This window comes from Chanodichthys erythropterus, chromosome 11 (assembly GCF_024489055.1).
Source record: "Chanodichthys erythropterus isolate Z2021 chromosome 11, ASM2448905v1, whole genome shotgun sequence".
In the NCBI taxonomy this organism is placed as follows: domain Eukaryota; kingdom Metazoa; phylum Chordata; class Actinopteri; order Cypriniformes; family Xenocyprididae; genus Chanodichthys; species Chanodichthys erythropterus.
The window spans coordinates 33,144,002-33,164,255 of NC_090231.1; the positions used below are offsets into that span (position 1 = coordinate 33,144,002).

Below are 20,254 nucleotides of genomic sequence, written 5' to 3' on the forward strand. Positions count from 1 at the left end.
AGAGTCACAATTGCAAATATCAATTTCAGCAGATGATCTATAGTCTTGTCACAAAAAGGTGTTTCATATTAACCTAACAGCTGTCCATTAGGAAGCTGTTGCACAGCCAATGAATTTAAAGTGCAATGAACTGAGGAGATTTAGATGGCAAACGCAATAACTTAAAACCATATATTATCTTTGAAATTGAGAATGGCAGTTGTAATAACTTAAAACCATAAATTATTATTGTACCAGTTGTATAAATTAAGCTAAACTGATTTCAGGTGTTCACGTGTAGATAATGTCTTATGTCTAGATAGCTAGTCAACGAAAATGAAACAAAACACTAGCCTTTGTGATTCACTCTGTATAGGCATAAAAAGGAATCGTATTATATATATATATCGACGAGAAGGGGAAAATATCAAAACCCCACATGACTCGATGGTTAGGCTATCAGTTGAAGGAGCACTTAAGAGAAGAAAGACGACGGATATAAAAAAAAAAAAAAAAAAAAAAAAAAACACATTCAGACTCAGTATGTTCAGGAATTACAAATGTTTCTCTCATACATTGGTCTTTGGCTATCGGTAAACGCCACAATAACATACTTTCCGGTAATTCGTTAGGCATAAGTGTCTCATTCGGTTGGCGTTCGGTCGCCGTCGCGCTGGAGTCACATGTTGCAACGTCACGGGCACAGCAGTAGTTAGTTACTGTAGTCGCAAGGAATGAAGCCGTCATTTCAAACTGGAGAGCTCTCTCAATGCGCACTACACCGCGAGCGCTCACCATGCCATCCAACTGCTTCAACCCAACTCCAACGGATCCGCTCAGTCATGGGAGTCCATTACCTCAACCATGCAATTTCCACTATCAATAATTTAATCTATTTGCTCAAAAGCTGAAGAGACTACTTGCAGCTGCTGCTTGGCGAAGAGCGGGCGAATATCGCAAAATAGTTGCGCGGAGGGCTTATCCAAAACATCCCAGATGACACTGTCCTGCTGAATGGTCTCCTTTACGACTGGACAGTAAAGGTAGGTTTTTGTGCGAAATAGAGTGATTACTGCAGGTTTTGTACTGACTGCGTCTGAAATGAGAAAAGGAGTTAGGAAAAAGTAATCAAGTGTTGGATCATGCAGCGGCAACATGAAACGCTATCCTCGCGTTCATTAATAAGATACGGCGTTATTATGTTGATTGAATTTCTGAGAGGGGTCAGTAGAACCAAAAAGTTATTTCTGTTTATTATCCAGGGCTAATAGCTGTTTATTCTAGGAGCTTTTATCTGTTCAGCTGTTTAATACTTAGTTGGATTACATTTGCTGCAATAATGGACTGTTTTACTTTTATATTTTTTACGCATTAATGCTGGCGCATTAAAGGCATATTATATTTAGTCATATGGACAGATTGTTTATACAGTTTATGCTAAAAACTAAGCTATGATAACGTTCAGAGAATAAATGCGTTTCGTGAACTCAATGAGACTTGAAGAACATGAAACTTGAGATCATCGTTTAGGTTTACCGTGTAGAGTCTAGCCTTCCCCTGGAACAGATAAACTCACAGAGAGAACATCAAGTTTTTTTAATTAAAAACCAACAAATAAATTATAGTTATGGGCTGCTTTTGGATGCAACGTGCGCAAAACTGCTTAAACAAAATCACACTGCTAGTTGATTTCGAAACATGTTTTTCCAAATCCTAATTGACTTTGTAGTTATGCGTGTTGTAATTTATGATGCGGATATACACACAAGGTTCTGTTTGTAATTTGTTTTAGATGAAAAGCATATAGACGATGTAGTAAAGAAAACAGGCCCATTTATTCTTATAGCTCTCAGGTGGCCTCTTATTAATCTGCTTTCTCCTTGTGTGAGCGTATGTTTATGTGACAAAAAGAGAAGGAGATGTTTCTCATGTCTATGGTTTTCTGCTTCCCTTCACTTCAAATGAGCTTTGTGTAGACGAATGCGCCATCTAGTGCAAAAGTGTTGTAAAGCCTATTAACGAGTAAAGGATGGATTGTGCGGATGCCGCTGTTTTAAGTAAGAGAATCCTCTCACTGACACCACTTTTCTAGTTTACAAACTGTAAAGTGACATAAAGTTTATACTTCCAGCACCAGCGCGGCGTGAGAAGTTTTTTTTTTTTTTTTTTTTTTTTATTATTATTATTATTGGTTGGTACCTGCAGGATGTTTTCAATTTCTTAGAAAGTTCCAGGAAAAAAACTCAATCTCTACTAACATATAGAGTGGCAAATCTTAGATGATATTTCCCTCGCGGATCCTGTTCGCCAATGCGTTGCCCTTTCTCTTGTTACGAGAAAAGACGAAACTTATACATAAATGATTACAGCCCTAATGTTTAATTTGTCTTTGTCTACTGCCTTTCAGCATTAGAGCCACATTTACAATCGTGAACAATTGAACGAATGTTGGGTTTCAATGGGGTCGTCTATTTTAGAGGACTTTTAAAGGAATTTCAAACTGTTCTCTTTATAGCAAATGGCTTATTATTATAAGTTTAAGGATACTTTTATGGGTGTAATCTGTTAACTAATCGTCAATTAAGTCTTTTTAAACAAAACATTATTATGATATATATGTGAATAGGTAAATCTACAGCCTTAGGAAGTGAAAAATAGTGACTGACTTTTTGACTTACCGCCTGAAACTAATCGTACTGCGCGTGCGCAACTTTCTGTTGTTATGGTTCTGGTTCTGTTCGTTATGGTATTTGACAACCGCTGAAAATTTGCGTTCTAGCTATCTAAATTTTAACACTGTTGATACCTAAATAGTCTTGTAATGGAAAAATAACATTTACCAACTCCTTAAACCAGCACCAACTCAACCTCTTTGAAAAAAATTGCATTTAAAGACATAGATTTCACCACAGATGATTAGAGTGTTATTTTGCAGTTGACCCTTGTTGTGTTACCACTAATGCCAGATTGTAACTATTATGGTTTCCACATTTTAATGCGTTCTCGAAGTCAGAATAATAATTAGCAGTTGCGACACCTGTGTGAGCTTAGGTGATGCACGCTACAGTGCTCTTGTCATTGAACAAGTACACTAAAGCAATCTAAAATCTTTTCTTATGCTACAAGCATTGTACCCCAACCTTTGTTATTCTTTTCAAATATTTAATCATGCATTGTTAAGTATCTTGTCCTAAGGAGTGAATGATTTTTTTGCATTTTCCTTTAGAGTGCTAAGACTAACAGAAAAGTGTCTTTTAAGTTGGAAGATCCTTATACATCTGTCATGAGTGCTTTTCTTTCCTAATCCCTCTATGGCATGGAGATTTAAGCAAATACAGTTGTGGGGGAATCAGGATCATGTAGACCAATCTATCCTATCCTACCTGCCCTTCTCCAAACAATTGAGCAGGTGCATGTAGTCTTTTTGCCAAAACTATAGAGCTGCCACTCATGCCCAATTAAAGTACAGTCAGTGAAAGGTGTTTGAACGTGCTCCTATAAGCCCCGACCATAAGGATCAAATACAGCTGTGTGGATGAAGTATTTCATCAAGCTTTCTGTACCTTACTTTGTAGAAAGAGAGCTTGAAAGATCACTGCAGGCTGGATGGTTTCTCATGTGATTGATGCTTTGATTGATGGAAACCTTGTTTGTAGTATTTTCAATGCCTCATAATGAGTCTGGCTTTAAAGATCTAACAAATCAGACACAAAAAGCATGAATTAGCAGCTTTGTTTACATGACAGTCTAATGAATTATCTCACCATCAACCATGAAAGTCATCTCCTTCATTTTAGACATTTAAACACACCTGAAACCGTGACTATTTGTGATGGCTACTACCACATTACCACTCACTTTCTGTGACCCATCAAAAACACCTGTGCTCTCTTTGTACACAAACACACATCATGTTTGCACATCATACCGTACGATGACAGGATATTACATTATCATACGCAGTTCAAACAAGCGCATATTAAAGCAGAATAAACATGACTGTCAAGGTAATCTTGTCTTCCCTCGCTGCTTTGAATGAGACAGAAGGTCTCAGTTATTGCCAACTCAGTCCCAGAGCAATAAAGTGATTCATCATCTAGATTACGTTTTAACAGGAAGTTGATTGAGAGTATAATCCATATTGATTCTCTTGATGGAAACAGGAAATAGCAGAGTTAGAAATAAAATTGTGTGTTGTTCCTGGTGAGAAGGGACCCCAGAGGAAAATGGAAAGCAATTGCGAGCTGATGAGTGGCTCTGCCCCCTAGCACCACTCCTTCTAGCCCCACCGCCCTTTTCCTCTCATCCCCCTCTGAGACCAGAGAGAGACGTCATCAGGGTTGTTGTGCTCCTGCCACACGACTACACACCGGTGCTCTAGTCTAATTAGGAGGGAAAGATACAATTTAGTCAGCTTTTCGGAGTTCAGTAGTCAACAATAACCGCCCTTCGCACTTTTACGTGCTACTGCAAGCCAAGTAGCTCTGTAATATATTTAAGGTTATGTATTGCCAGTAGGATTTGGATGAGAGATGGCATTGGTACTCCACCTGCTGTCAAGTAGGGCAACAGAAGGGATTTGGGTGTCAGCATGACTGATGCTGGTATTTCATTCAGAAGCCTCTGCAATATATATAAATACTTTGCTCATTAGGGAGACGACAGATGTTTGCTAATTGGGATCATCCTGAAACTGGGGCGGTTACTGGGCTATGCTTCTCTGTATGTGCATAAACCCACATTAAGGTTGTCTTGAGAGTAGGAACGCTGACAATAATCCATCCGTCCTCACAGGCGCGCCACATCTGGAGGAATGAAATAAGACAGAATCATTGAATAATCCTCAGGCAGGCACTTTAAATTCCTCGCTATATTCAGCAGAGGTAATTGCTGACAATGTAAGAAGCTTTTTCCATTACGGGGAAAGCTGACAGACTGAAGTATCTTTTCATGCCTGCAGAAGCAGCTTGTACACACATTTTGCGCGCTGCCTGATTTGATTAAGATTGATCTGTCCTCTACAGCTGTATCCTCGGCTCTGGGTTTTTCCATGCTTGTTTTTGACCATTTGAGAGGAGAGATTAAACATGCTCCCATCTCATCTCCCTAGCTAAATACACACACACACGTTGACGCACACACACTCACACACACACCCCTCGTGGACTGCAACGTCACTGAGCGAGGGGACTTTGAGCTCATTAAGTAGAGGGCTGTGATATTCTGAATCGAGACTGTGGGACTCCCAACCGGCCTATTTATAGAAAGCACATCTCCATGGCAGTCATCGCTGCGCTAGCAAATCGCAGCCGTGGCCCCAGACACCAATTAAGAATGAAACAAATGCCTTTTAGACAGGGCGTGTCCCTCCTTCTCTCCTGCTGGCCCGTACTTCCTTCTGCTCTGGGAGCGGATCCTCCCTCTGTCTCTTCCTGAGGCTGCGTGGGGCATCGGGAGGACAGCTCGCAGAGAACTGGCGAAGCCTTGCTGCGGTGCTGGATATTTTTAAATGCACCCCCCCCCCTCCACCCCCCTTACCCCAGCCCTACCTCTCCTCTTCTCCTTAGAAAAGTGCGAGTAATGGGTATCTTTTTGTTGTTGTGTATGCATGTTCCCCTGTCTGTTCGTATGTGCCGGGATGTCATTGGATGCAATGAATCGCAGTGACTCATAGAGGGACTTCAGAGAGGTAAGAGAAAGCTGCAGAGGGGCTCGTGGAGAGGAGAGGAGGAATCAAATAGGTTCATGGTTTCCTAGAATTGTCATTTATTTGCATTGATTTTGTAGTCAGGAAAAATTCCATTGACTAAAACATGGCAGTTGTATGAGTGTATGAGTGAGTGAATGAATGAATGACTGGCATCTTTCTCAGTTCTCCCTGCATTTCTCCTTCTCTCTGGCTCTTTATCAGTGATAAGTCTCTCTCTCTGCTTTCTTACGTTGTGTCTTTCCTTATCTCTCTCTGTTCCTTTGTCTCTCTGTTTCAGGTTTTACCTCTCTTAGTGGGAAAGATAATCTCTTTGGCATCGTAGTGTGTGGGCTTGTTCTTCCAAATTACTCAGTTAATTCCAGAGAAGTTGTTATACATTTAAGCAGTATGTAAAGCTCATGCTTGAATAAAATAAAAAAATGATAAGAATAAGACTATTAGATTACTTAAATAATAAGAAGAATATATAATTTTAATAATATCAAATTTTAAAATAAAATTATTTCAGTATTGGATTAATCATGCAAACTTTGATGATAGACAATGTCCTATCTTTTTTTTTTTTTTTTTTTTTTTTGTGAGCTTTGACTCGTCACCTATATCTGCTCCGTCTGATACTCACACAAGCAGTTCACACACCTCTAAGGGAAGAGTAGAGGAGGTAAGGGAGCAGGAGAGAGAGAAGGAGGAAGGGAAGGGGAAGAGAGAGACAGAGGAGAGTGGGAGCAGTTCTCTGGTGTCTGCCTAATGATACTCCAGGGTCTCTGAATTTAGCTTGCTGCATTTGCTGTTGGGGGAAAGGGGGGCAAAAATGTGCAGGTGTGTGTGCAGGGACGGAGAAAGCGTGCAGTGTTAGTTGCGTTCCCATGGGCCAGTAACTAAAAATGAAACAAAGAAATAACAAGTTGGCATGTTGTGTTTGTTGTACTGCGTTACAGAAACGATTTCATTGGCCACAATAACCACACAATACTATGAATCTTTCTTTGATTACGGTTTCACGTAATGTTATTTGCAGTATTCTGAATGAAAATGGTTGCTTTACGTTGTGTTTTCTCTTCCTCCCTCCCCTTTTTCACTCCCCCATCCCTCTTGTCTTTCCCCTTTTGCTGTCTCCAGTTCCAACAGGTTAGAAGAGTGATGACCATCCTGTTCGTTACTATGGTTATTTCATACTTCAGTTGCATGAGAGCTGCGCCCATGAGAGAGATCCCGGGCGTGCAGGGGGGCCACCGGGCCGAGGGCTACCTGGGCGCCGCTGCCGCCGTCGCCGCCGCTGCCGCCACCTCAGGCAGCCGAGGCCACGGGACTCCACAGAGTGGGGGCGGGCTGCCCTCGCTCACGGACACTTTCGAGCAGGTGATTGAGGAGTTGCTTGAGGTGGAAGGGGAGGCGACGCAGCAACTGGGGCCCGAGGCCGACCAGGGCCAAGGAGGGGGCGGTCCCGCAGCCATGGCAGACTCAAAGGACGTTGACCTGTACGCCTCGCGGGTGATGATCAGCAACCAAGTGCCTTTGGAGCCGCCGTTACTCTTTCTCTTGGAGGAATACAAAAACTACCTGGACGCCGCCAACATGTCGATGCGCGTGCGGCGGCACTCGGACCCCGCACGGCGAGGGGAGCTCAGCGTTTGTGACAGTATTAGCCAGTGGGTGACGGCTGTGGACAAAAAGACGGCCATAGACATGTCGGGCCAGACGGTCACCGTCCTGGAGAAGGTCCCTGTGACTAATGGTCAGCTGAAGCAATACTTTTACGAGACCAAATGCAACCCCTTGGGGTACACAAAGGAGGGCTGTCGAGGAATAGACAAGCGGCACTATAACTCGCAATGCCGGACAACCCAGTCTTACGTGCGAGCCCTTACCATGGATAGCAAAAGGAAGATTGGCTGGCGGTTTATACGGATAGACACTTCGTGTGTATGCACATTGACCATTAAAAGGGGCAGATAGTGTACACAATGTATAGATTTTATTGAGAGTTCTAAAAAAGAGAGAGAAAAGAGAAAATATCTATTTGTATATATACATAACAGGGTAAATTATTCCGTCAGATGAAAATTTTATGGACTGCATGTAAAAAAGATGAAGTTTATACAGTAAAAGTGATACTACAGTCTATTTATTGAACATATTCATGACCTTGTAAACAATTAAAAAAAGATCTGATCAGTCATTTGCGCCCAGTTCAAATTACTATATCACATTCCTCGAGACATTGTGTTTTTTACGTTGCCAAGATTTTGAGAGATGAGGAGAGGAGGGGGTGAGGAAGAATTACATTCAAGAAAAAAAAAAAAAAAACGAAAAGAAAAAAAAAAAACTTGCATGCTGCTTCAATTGTGAATTCAGAAACTGTCCACTTTGGGAAAACAAGGAAACGATTTCCGACCAAAACATTCCGTTTACATTCTCAACCGTAACAGGATTTCCTCCTCTCAGTACTCTGTCTGTTTACTATCCTCAACTTCTCAAGGTAATGTTGGAAATACATACTATGTCAAGGTGCTGTTGTCAAAGCTTTGCTGTTTATTTTTTTATCCCCACAAGATGAAAAAATATATATAAAATATATATAAAATTTATTCATTGACATGTGTTCTGGATTAATATAATTCATTTTGTATGTTGTGAAGTTGTTTGCAATATTAAATTGAAATATTTGAAGAAATAAAATTACTATAGGCAACTGAAAAACAAAAGCAATGTCAATAAAGTTTGAGCTCTCCCTTTGGCACAAGTTTGGAGAGAACATCTTCTCTCACAACGAACATACATTGGATCATACATTCAAATGATTTCAGAAGGGATAAAGATTTGTTTAAGTATATATCTCCCATACTCTCATCATATATATCAGTATAATCGAGTGGATGAAATGCTAGTTTGAAATTTCAGCATTAAAGGATTTTGCAAATGCAGATGAACACACCTATGTAATGTAGTTTCGACTCTCTTCCACGGAAGAACAAACAGTCCAGAGAGTTCTCAGGTAAGACTTATTCTAAACATAACATGTAAATTCTATAGAAACCAGTCCGTCATGTAATGTTGTCCAGTCAGAGAGTACAGGCCTTCATCGCTAGCACTAAGAGATTAGGACTTTCTTTTGTCTGAAAGATAGATCAATGGAGTCAACACTCCAATGCACTCTACGCGATATCTGATACACCTGAACACAGACACAAACCTGCTTTCCTTCAAAGGCTGTTATCAGACAACTGAACAGAAACTGTCTGACACTGATACACTGCCACAGATATGGGAGAACAGGAAGTTTCATCTGTTTATGGTAAGTATCTCTGTATAAGTGGACAGGGCAATAAAGAAATTATGCTCTATTTTTCAGCATACTTTCTCAGCAAACACAAACCATTTTCAGATCTCACTCAGTCAAATCCAAAACCATCTGTGTATTTATTCAACAAAGGATTATGGTATAGAAATAAATAACAGCTCACAGTATTGCATTATTACAACAAAAAAAAATTAAAAATTGGAGGGGGTATATTATATATATTATTATATATAGTCCATATATACTATATATACATAGTATCATAAGTATGAGCACTTTTACTGCAAATGCAACCATATACAGCAAGGGTGAATGGACTAGTTAAAGAAAATAGACAATACAACATTATCCTGGTGCATTTTACCCAAGAAACAACTTGCATGACTTGAGTTATTTTTGTGAGGTTCAGATTTTCCCCAGTTCAAAGTAGTCCTTGGTAAGACCCAGCAGGGCCCTGTCCCATTTGCTACAGAAGTAGGCCACTCTATTCTTTTTTTTCCCTTTCTACAATACCAGCAACTAAGCTCCTAGAATCACTGTTTTAACAAGCCAGTGGAGTTTGTTTTGTGGCTTTGATAAAATATGAGAATATGGAAGGAAAAAAAAGACAAAAAACTAAGAGTATCTTATGAAAAATCATAAAAAATAATTTCAGAATTAAGTAAATAAACTAATTAATTAAACATTTTTTTGAGTGTGTTAAATACTTATAAAAGTGGGTTCTCGGGATTGTATATTTCAAGGCACATATATGTAGATTAATCTTCTTTGAATAGTGTTTAAAGCTGCAGTCCGTAACTTTATTTGGTTAAAAATGATCCAAAATCAGTTTTTGAGCAAGTACATAACCAGCCAGTGTTCAAAACTATCTTCTTACTTTAGCCCGATTCACAACGGTAAGCTTGTGATAATGTTTTATAATAAAATCGATACTGGTGTGTTTCTGCGGGAAATTTGAGCATGCAGCCATTCATCTCTGCGTCATTACGTCACTACTGTAAACAGAAAGAAGGAGTCCCAGCTAGTGCCTATATAGCATGTGAGGACGCTGCAGGTAGTGGATCATTTATAACCTTTTCTCACAGCAGCTGTAATAATTAAACTTATCATTTTGATGGCATGTTGTAATGCAAATGACAATCATCGGTGACAACTGGAAATTCACCCATTGTCAAAAGCAAAAGACTTCAAAGTGGCTACAGAAACTGAAATCTACAAGTAACGCTAATACACACTAAATACACATAGTCACGCAATGCTGATGATGTTAACATTAACAATTTGAGAACAAAGTATAACAATAACAATTATTTGCACGATTTGACATGATTCAAGCAAAGCGATCGTTAGATTTAATCACTATTTGCAGCTTTAATAAAAATATTTCTTTTTAAATAAATACAAACTAAATGTTTTATCTTATTTATCTGTACATTTGTTACATATAATAAACTATGAAACCCCATGGTTTTAATATATAAAGCAAATTACCCTGTCCCTATTCTGATTGGTTAGTAAATCATTCCAGGCATCCTGACACAAAACAGCTGTTGGCCATAAAAAATAAAAATATATATACATATATATAGTAGATTATCATTTTGCTGTATGGCAATGTTCATGGGCAAGTTGCATAAACTGCTAAGACTAGTCTTACAAGTTAGTCATTTACAAATAAGTCAAATTAATCATTTTTTTATTTCTTTAAGACTGTTCATAACTGTTTTAAGGCAGTTACATACAAATGGAGATTTGATACTAAAAAGTAGTGATTGCCCCTTGACTAACCACTAGTTGGTCAAACTAGTCTTAAATGGGTCCTTGATTGTTATTTCACTTTTTAGACTTTAGTGTGTAATGTTGCTGTTTGAGCAAAAAACATCTACAAAGTAATGACACTCAAAGTTCAATGCAAAGGGAGCTATTTTCTTTTACAGAAATCACTTTTTTAAGAACAAATGGCTGGTAGGGACTACAACAAGCTTCTTCCTGAGTTGGTGACATCACAAACATTAATATTTACATAAACCCTGCCCCCAGGAACACACAACAAAGGGGGAGGAAGGGTTGTTGTAGTAGAGTGTTGTTGCCATGCCGTCACTTTACGCCGGACTGCTTCACAAATGAGGGTCAATTCAACACTGGATTTGCACAAAAGATTAACATGACGGCACATGCTAGTCGATGAGTTGAATCAACTCCACAGACTGAATTGACCCTCATTTCTGAAGCAGTCCAGCTTCACAATAAATGTATCCACTAACCATTCAGAAACGTCCAGTTGCTCTCAAAAAGTTGTAACTTCTTCCTGAGTCTCTCCATAGGTGTCCGACTCTGTTTGAACAATTTAAGACTGAACACTAGTGATGGGACGGTTGATACCGTGATACCGTTTTCAAAGCACTATTGTATTACACACTGTACCGATGCTTGTACCGAAATGACAATACCACGTGACTGATGACGTATGAAGCTTCGAACATCATATAGTATCGGAAAGTCGAGACAGCTGGTTTGAAAATATTGGCGCTTCACCTGATGCATAAAGGAAAATGCATTTAATCATGTTTTATTGCTGGGGTCTCAGAGACCTCGAACAGAACATAAAGGTTAAACAGCTCATCCAAAATATTTTTTTTTAACTACTCTCGTCAGTTATGATCACATCATTGTATATTTTATATTATTGATCAATATGTGAATCCGTTGACCAGGTTACACATGACACGAGTCTCACTGTCACAAATTAATTTAGATGAGATTACATCAGATTAGATAGAACTGAATCAAGACAAGAGTATTAAGTTCAGAAGTCTGTATATCACAGACTTCTGAAACTTTGGTCATGTGCTTTTTCAAACCATGGATCTGCTCTGCGATGATTTAGATATGGTGGAGAAAACAAGTCTGACCACCAGATGTCGCTAATGCGCACTGTGTTAAAAGCTTCGAGTAATGAACCATTTTTCGGCACAATTTGATGAAAACCTCAAATGCTTCAGAAAGCCTCGGTTTCCCATCACTACTGAACTCCGTTACTGACAATCATCATTTTGGCTGTGTGAGATTCTCCAGCTTTGTTGTTGTTTAGCAACTGAAGTGTGAGCTGTTAAATCTCCGCCCTCTTTTGGAAAGCAGCAGCTCATTAGCATTTAAAGGGACACAAACAGAAATGCATTGTTTACCCAAATAGGGGCAAATTTGACAAACTATAATAAATTATCTATGGGGTATTTTGAGCTGAAAATTCACAGACACATTCTGGGGACACCTTAGCTGCCATCTTAGCTGCACGTCACCACACGTCACTCCCGGATAACTGAAAATGGGCAAAGGGGTGGGGAGGTTGTTTGAGCTGATGTGACTGGTTGCTGAAACCACGCCCGCCTAGCTCGACGTGACCATGTTAGCAGTCAAAGTAGCTATCTATCTATCTTAGATATGATCTAAAATATTAATGAAGATAAGTTTTATCATTAGAAAGTTCTAAAGGTTTACTGTCCATCTACTGTGTTTTTTTTAAGATATAGATGCTCCAACACCAGTAATTTGTGTTGGGTGTCCAAATAACAACACGCAAAATCAAATGGGACTTCATACCTTTATAATGGAATAGAGATCGCGAGATGAATCCAGTCTGTGGCACTTGGGTAAAATATGAGTGTACATTGCAAAATAAAAAAACAGTACTTTTTGTCCATGAAAGATTTATATTTTGTCCATTGTTTGCATCACATTTCTTCTGAATGATCTGCTCTCTGTCATCGTTCTTCAAGAAATAATCCAATCTGAGCAGCGTCTATGCTGTAAAACTGTATACGATCGTATCTAACAAACAAATGAGCCCATGTCCAAAGTATATTTTCTTCAAAATAGTGCAGCAGTTTTAGTTATAATATCCAAGCAAGCAGTGCTGTCGGATTTTGATATCCTCCCTCCATTGTCATTGTAGTAAATCTCAGGAAAAAAACGATCCAACAACATGTGTTCTGTTTATCTTCAGCATGCGAGCACATCTACACAGACACACATCAGTCTCGAATATTATGCAGCAAGCCATATTTTATAATTGTATAAAATAATCGAGAAAAAAGCACAAATATGGCTGAGATGCCATTTCAGTGGCTGGAATTAGCTGAGGTAAAGTGATGGCTCACAGACAGCAGCGGCAATCCACCTGTCACTCAAGTGACCACGCCCTTAATTATGCAGAAATTTAAAGGTGCTAAAGAGGATCTTTTCGTCGACTGAGAAACCAAAGACTATTAGTGAGTTTTTGAAATGAGCGCATGCATAAGAACAACCCCCCCTCCTTCACAGCTCATTTCGAGGGAACGCCTCCCAAAACTCGTGCTCGAGTACTGGAACACGAGTGTTTACCATCGGCATTCGCTGTGTCGTGTTAGTGGATTCATTATGTCAGACTCACCGCAGGTAACTCATAATCTGCAGTTGTTACTCCTGCACTCTAAGAAGAAAAGGTTCAAAAATGAACCTTTTGAGGTTCCTGGCGATTGCAACTGTGGGGGAACCTTAAAGGTTCATTTTTGAACCTTTTTAAAAAGGTTCTAATTGGAACCTTCACTTAAAGGTGCATTAAAGCCCATTAAGGTTCCATTTTGAACCTTTTCCTTTTAGATAGCAATAACATATATTAATAATAATTATTAAAATATAATATAAAATATACATTAACTATATGTCTTATATATAACTTGTATAACTATATCTTAATCCCATTTCAAAACATTGAATACAGAACACAATGATTGTCTATAAAATGTTTAATACATAAATATAAAATGTGAGCACAGGCACCAATGGACAGAGAAAAAAGGAAAATTGTTTGTTATCATTCAAATAAATAAATAAATAAACAATCAAATAAATAAATTCATTCATTAATCTATACATTTCCATCAACCTTTAACAGAATGTAGCTGAATATCTATCATTTTTATATTATTTTTAATAATTTAATTTTTAATTTATATATAATTTTTAAGATAATGTTTAAACAGGACATTTTTATTTTTCAAATAATGTTAAGAGTCATATGACCTGGTCATATCGTCTACTTCACAGACTTTCTCCCCTTGCATCATTATTTCTAAAACAGACCGCATCCAAGTGTAACCCGTGTGGCTCGCTTATGCCCAGCGTGATGTGCGGCCAGCGACACCGGGTATTAAAACTTGGTCTGCGTTGTGTTACGTTGTGTTGAATGAAGAGACAGACACGGGACAGCAAGCAGTCGATTCACTGGATCTTTTTACTGAGTAAAAGAGAAAAATAAGCAGCCTCAGATTGAGTGGCCCTTATATGACTCTCTTCCATCGAATCACATTTCAAAAGGGCGGAAGAAAACATGAACATAAGGAAAATAATATAGAAAACATACCTGTTTAACAGAGACAAATAAGCAGCCTCAGATCCAGTGGCCCTTATAACACTATAAAACAAATATGGTGCGCCTCCATTACCATGTGCTTGTTTCACATAAAAGACAGAAATATACCTCAAAGAATGTAAAATATCAAAAATAATCCCAAGGATAGATAAAACAGTACTTTACACATAAGTTTGGGTTGAAATAAAGATATAAAAGATATAATTAACATTAGGATTAAATAAAATTAACAGGATGACAAAAGAAACCTACCTCTTCCATCGAATCACATTTCAAAAGGGAAGAGGAGGAGACAGGACAGGAAATTAGGTCATACTGTGACCTCGCATCACTTAAAGGAGAAGCGCACCTTTAGATCAGGTATCATAAAACGTATATGAACAATTTTGTGTGAATTATAACAATATTTACTAGTATACTTTGTATACCTGTTACACAAGGCACATCCATTTACAGTATATACAGCACAGGGTTGGGTGTACGTGGTTCCTAAACAAGAAGAGAATAATGTTATATTCAATATAACATGTATGTATTCAATATAAACGTATTAAATGATACATAATTTCCATTATTATTTGCTTTTAAGTCACAATTTGAAACACAATTTTACTCACAACTGAGGTGACATTAAGGGCTGGATATCATGATAATATTTCCTTTGTGGAGTGATGTTTCATATAGTCTGTCCTCTCACTCTTTGTCCGTGTCATTTAGTCCTCTAAAAGGATTTGGTGATCATCAAGCATTTGGTTTTCATTTTATCCAAGTGGATCCCAACGCTGTAATCATCTTCTCCTGAATAAATCTACCCACAAAAATATGTCTGCTATTCTTAAAAAACTTAAGTTGATTCTGTCTGGGACACTTACCCCAACTGCCCTTGACCTCTTTTGATACACATCTTGGTCAGACAGATTGTCTATCTAAAAAAACAAAAGAAATATATTATTACGCAAGTGTGTAATTTTAGAGAATGGTGGAGAGTAAAAACAGTTCTCTATATTTCCAGGTCTCCAACAAGCGAACAATTAAACAAGGTGTGTTCAGCCATTGTTACAAAATACCAGTGCCCGGTTGCATAAAGAGAGTATTTTTGGTGTTCCAGAAAAACAAAAATAAGGACTTAAATAGTGATGATGAGTGTGTCGAATCAGCGGTTCGGAGCGCCAAAGTCACATGATTTCAGCAGTTTGGTGGTTTGACGCGCAATCCGAATCATGATTCGACACGCTGATTCATAACGTTCTGAAGCTTAAAGGGGGGTATAATGCTATATTCTGACTTATTTACACTGTTAAAGGGTTGGATTCTCATGCTAAACATGGCCAAAGTTTCAAAATACGAGTTGGACGAATGACGGAGTACTGTATTTCTGTGCCAAAAATACTACACCAGCTTCCTGCAGCAGTATTTTGAATTCGGCCATCACTAAATAAGTTGTTATTTAGTTTTTTTGGCACACCAAAAATATTCTCATGGCTTTATAATATTAATATTGAACCACTGTACTCACATGAACTGATTTAAATGTGTTTTTAGTACATTAATGGATCTTGAGAGAGGAAATGTCATTGCTGGCTATGAAGGCCTCACTGAGCCATCGGATTTCAACTAAAATATCTTAATTTGCATTTCGAAGATTAATGAAGGTGTTACAGGTGTAGAACGGCATGAGGGTGAGTAATAAATGACATTATTTTCATTTTTGGGTGAACTAACCCTTTAAGGTGCTTTATGCAACCGGGCACAGATAAGAGACAAGACTGGAAGAGTGTATGTAAGAACATGTCAAAGAGCCCTTCAGTTTATATATATTAGCCATGTAAGTGAAAAGGTGTTATTTCATTTGGCATACTTACATCTACAATACTTGCCAAATTTTTAGTGTCACAAGTCCTTGGACCCTTGGTAAAATACCCCATTTCCTTACTTTGCTAAACCTGCTACGAATTTAATTTAGTCTTTCAATACCAGTCAAATGTGATCTTTCTTGAATTAGTTTTTAAGCATCTCATGCCATGTGTCGCTTACCTGGTTCCTTACCTGTTCGTCTCATAATTGAGATCCCTCACTTTCATCATCCTTTGTCTTCAGTCCAGACCAATCCGCTCACCATCATCTACAAATACAAAGAGACTGTTATCATCCAGCTAAGTTCATTCAACCTGTCATCATTCAATCTACTAACCTGTTTATTCTCCCCATCTCTGCCACCTGCAATAATAAACCTTTGTGAACTGTATTACCTCTGTTGTCTCCTTCTGTCCGTGACACCATGACTCCTTTAAAAATAATATTATGTAAAATACTATAAAAGGTTTTATGAAACTGCAGGGCTCTTTGACACGTTCTTACATACACTCTTCCAGTCTTGTCACTTGTCACCAGGGCTAAACTAACCTTGTTGTATTGTTTGCTTGCTTTACCTGAAATTAAAGAAAGGCAATTTTAACCTCCATCTTTCTTTAAAATTATGCACTTACCTGTACTTCACTGTTGGAATTATGTGCACATCTGATCAAACAGATTATTTTTTAACTCCATTTGCTTTGTGATAAAAAAAGTAATAAATACATTTTATAAAGAAAAAAATCTCCACTCTCCTTAAGTTTTTTTGTATTGCTAGTGGGGTAGCTGATAAATTTCCGGTCACCCTGTTTGAGCAATACGTTGTGTTGAGATTGATCCATGTGAAATACCAAATCAAGTCCTACAAAAAAACAAAAAACTGCAGAGAGGTGCATGTTATAATGGTACTACTAACAGCTCAGTAATTTGTAATGATAGCAATATAGTTTAGCTAAAAGTATGTGGAAACCTAACCATCACACCTATACAAGTTGATGGGCATCCCATTCCAAAACGGGAATGCAATATAAGTTTAAAGCAATGTAAGTTGTTTTGGATAACAGTGTCAACTAAATACATACATGTGAGAAAATGCTAGTCACTGAATTCTTCAGTACAACCTATTAAGTATTTAAAAAATGTAAATAATAATTAATAGAGGTGTCCACATACTTTTTTAAAACTTTAAGAGTAGATGTAATAAACTTACACATGAATGGTGTTTGTGGTCTTGGTAGGCATCTCAGTCTTTAGGTTTTCTTCTAATCTTATGAATTTAACTTGATCCTTCAATTTAGGGAATATTTTAGGTATCATAGTTTTCAGTTAGGTTCATTCAAGTGTCCGCATCAATTCCATTGTCTGTTAAAACAACAGGATTCAATAGGAGAATGTCATATCTTCTTAATTGTGAAAATGTCTGTTTTGCTGCAATGGGGAAGTTAAACAGAGTGTGCATTTTTGTGAGATAAACCTTGAAATGTAGGGATGATCACCTGGAAACTGTTGCCATCAACCAGTCAGCCACATGGATTTTCCAGTGAATCAGCTCTGAGCTCATTCTTGCCTCTATATGCAGAGAAATATTGCAATTTAGAAAACAATGCGTTATAAAATATGAATAAAAATAAACTTTTCATTTTTACTAAATTCTCTCTCTCTCTCTCTCTCTCTCTCTCTCTCGAGCGCGCGAGCAAACACACGCGCACACACAGTAAGGATAAAAAACGGGAAATATCTTGAAATAGTACATGTGGGAAAGGTGTAGTAAGTGGTACACCCGGAATTATTTCTCCAGGCCGTTAAATTGACAATATTGTGGCCGAATTAACACGACGTGTCTGCTTAGGCCCGTCGTCATTTATTCATTATCACACACCTTAAAGTTTATGACATTAAATAGGTGTTTCATAGCTTTTCAAAAAGTTAATAGTTTATTTGAGACGTTATGTTGTCTTACCTCAGATTTTTGTGTCGTTCCGCTCAGTCCCACTCGGGCCCGCTGCTGCCGCTTCAACATTTGTAACGGTTTTTTCCACGTGACCACTGACATCATTGCGCGAGAGAGACTTGTGGAGATTCAGTGCATTGCGTTGCGTACCAAAGCCCAGATGAAAACATTTAAAGCATTTTGAAGGATTTGCTTATTCATGCTTAAAAACGAAACAATATTAATAATCTCGTTTACTTTTAGTGAAAATAATGTACTTTTGAATTGCTAGTTATTTGTCAGTATTCTTATTTTGTAAAAACATTTAGGCACAAGCAATCTCAGCACAATGATTAACAACAGCTGTAGTAAAAGCAATAGTAGTAGTAGTAGTAGTAGTAGTAATGATAATAATAAACTAAATAAAGAAAAAAATAATCTTCCTGATGAAACCTTACACAATACAATTATGAAATGTTTTCTAAAACATGAGCTAATAACAAAGTAGATAAAGTTGGAACAGAAGGAGAGATGAAACACGTAAAATAAATTGCCTGTGCATCACACTTTACTCATGATTTTTGCTCTAAAACTGCATAGTGTCCTTTTCAATTGGGGAATATTTTTTCGGTTGTCTAAGCGAAAGATATTGAACACAGTCTATTTTTAGGGCTAAGAATTTCACGTCACCTCTCCATTTAACATTGAACAGCTTCTTGTCCATTTATGAATGTAAAACTGAATTTTTATTCTTGGTCTTCTTAGTTTATGCTTTAAAAATGGACAAAAAACATGGTGTCTTTCAATGTTATGATGCAATTTATAGAAATGTGCGGGGAGGTCGGGGGGTACAGATGAAACACTGTATCGACTGTACACTCCAATCATATTAGAAAAGGTTCATAAACGAACCTTAACTATACACAGGTTCTAATATGAACCCTGTTACCACAACAAAGGTTCTAAAAAGAACTTCCAAATAACCAGTTTACCTGTAAGTTCAACTTTGAACCTTTTTGATAGTTAGAAGTTCATATTTGCACTGTAAAGTTCTTTATTGAACTCCAAAGGTTCGACCTCTTCTAAGAGTGTGTCTCCTGACAAAAACATTGCATGCGGCGCCTGTGGAGTGTGGAAAGTTACTGGAGCGCGCAGCCGCGCTCGTCTCTCACAAGGAACGTCATGGCAGTGATTGACAAGTCAGAGGGCCAATCATTGGCTGATGTTTTTAAGGCCCTACCTCGTGCACAGATGATGTATATTAATATTATTCCTTTCAGTGCACCTAATAAATTTTATCAGTTAGTAAAGACAGTTTCAGTAATATTGCAAAAATGTATAACAGTAATATTGCAAAAATGTATAAAACAAAACATCCTCTTTAGCACCTTTAAGGCTTAATATAATTTAATATTTTTTTTATAACTCAAACTCTGCCATGAGTTATAAAAAAATTCACCCCCCTTAGAGTTGTCATGAAGGGCAAAATTAGCAGTATAGACCAAAACCACAATTTGAACCAACTTGTAAACATGTTTTTTTCTGCTATAAACTTGGCCAATTTAACATGGGACTCAATGAGATTCTGCTCTATTCTGGAGCCTGTCCCTAGCGGCCAGTCGATGGATCGCAGTTTAAGTTACTTCCGTATTGGCTTCACGAGAGAAAGGGGGAGGTTGCCGCTTGGTCTAATCGCGTAAGTATGGTATTTATTTGGATGTTTACATTTGATTCTGAGTGAGTCTGAGGCTGTGCTCCGTGGCTAAAGCTACCATTACACTGTTGGAGAGATTTATAAAGAATGAAGTTGTGTTTATGCATCATACAGACTGCAAGTGTTTAAAAAATGAAAGTAATGACAGTCTTGTCTCCGTGAATACAGTAAGAAACGATGGTAACTTTAACCACATTTAACAGTACATTAGCAACATGCTAATGAAACATTTAGAAAGACAATTTACAAATATCACAAAAAAATATCATGTTTTCATGGATCATGTCAGTTATTATTGCTCCATCTGCCATTTTTCGATATTGTCCTTGCTTGCTTACCTAGTCTGATGATTCTGCTGT

At 37.9% G+C, this 20,254-nt stretch overlaps 1 protein-coding gene and 2 long non-coding RNA genes across 5 annotated transcripts; 1 reads left to right on the plus strand and 2 right to left on the minus strand.

Annotated features, from left to right (window-relative positions):
* Window positions 1–750: 750 nt before the first annotated feature.
* Window positions 751–7,777, plus strand: bdnf (brain-derived neurotrophic factor). The gene is made up of 2 exons (XM_067400794.1): window positions 751–1,022; window positions 6,809–7,777. Exon 2 carries the CDS (start codon window positions 6,830–6,832, stop codon window positions 7,643–7,645), a length of 816 nt encoding a protein of 271 aa, XP_067256895.1. The 5' UTR covers window positions 751–1,022; window positions 6,809–6,829; the 3' UTR covers window positions 7,646–7,777.
* A 5,747-nt stretch (window positions 7,778–13,524) lies between these two features.
* On the minus strand, window positions 13,525–16,952 carry LOC137030461 (uncharacterized). Of its 2 annotated transcripts, XR_010896411.1 has the most exons (6): window positions 15,273–16,952; window positions 15,018–15,182; window positions 14,829–14,889; window positions 14,653–14,731; window positions 14,392–14,442; window positions 13,526–14,265 (listed from the first exon to the last, which is right to left on the minus strand). It is a non-coding gene; the product is annotated as an uncharacterized lncRNA (long non-coding RNA). The 2 variants fall into 2 exon arrangements; XR_010896410.1 differs by having other exon boundaries at window positions 13,525–14,265; window positions 15,018–16,952.
* A 110-nt stretch (window positions 16,953–17,062) lies between these two features.
* LOC137030575 (uncharacterized) lies at window positions 17,063–19,245 on the minus strand. Of its 2 annotated transcripts, none has more exons than XR_010896429.1 (3): window positions 18,212–19,245; window positions 17,726–17,820; window positions 17,063–17,613 (listed from the first exon to the last, which is right to left on the minus strand). It is a non-coding gene; the product is annotated as an uncharacterized lncRNA (long non-coding RNA). The 2 variants fall into 2 exon arrangements; XR_010896428.1 differs by having other exon boundaries at window positions 17,748–17,820; window positions 18,212–19,244.
* Between the last annotated feature and the right edge of the window lie 1,009 nt (window positions 19,246–20,254).

Coding starts and splice junctions, on each gene's coding strand:
- bdnf (XM_067400794.1), top strand. CDS start 6,830: ATGACCATCCTGTTCGTTACTATGGTTATTTCATACTTCAGTTGCATG.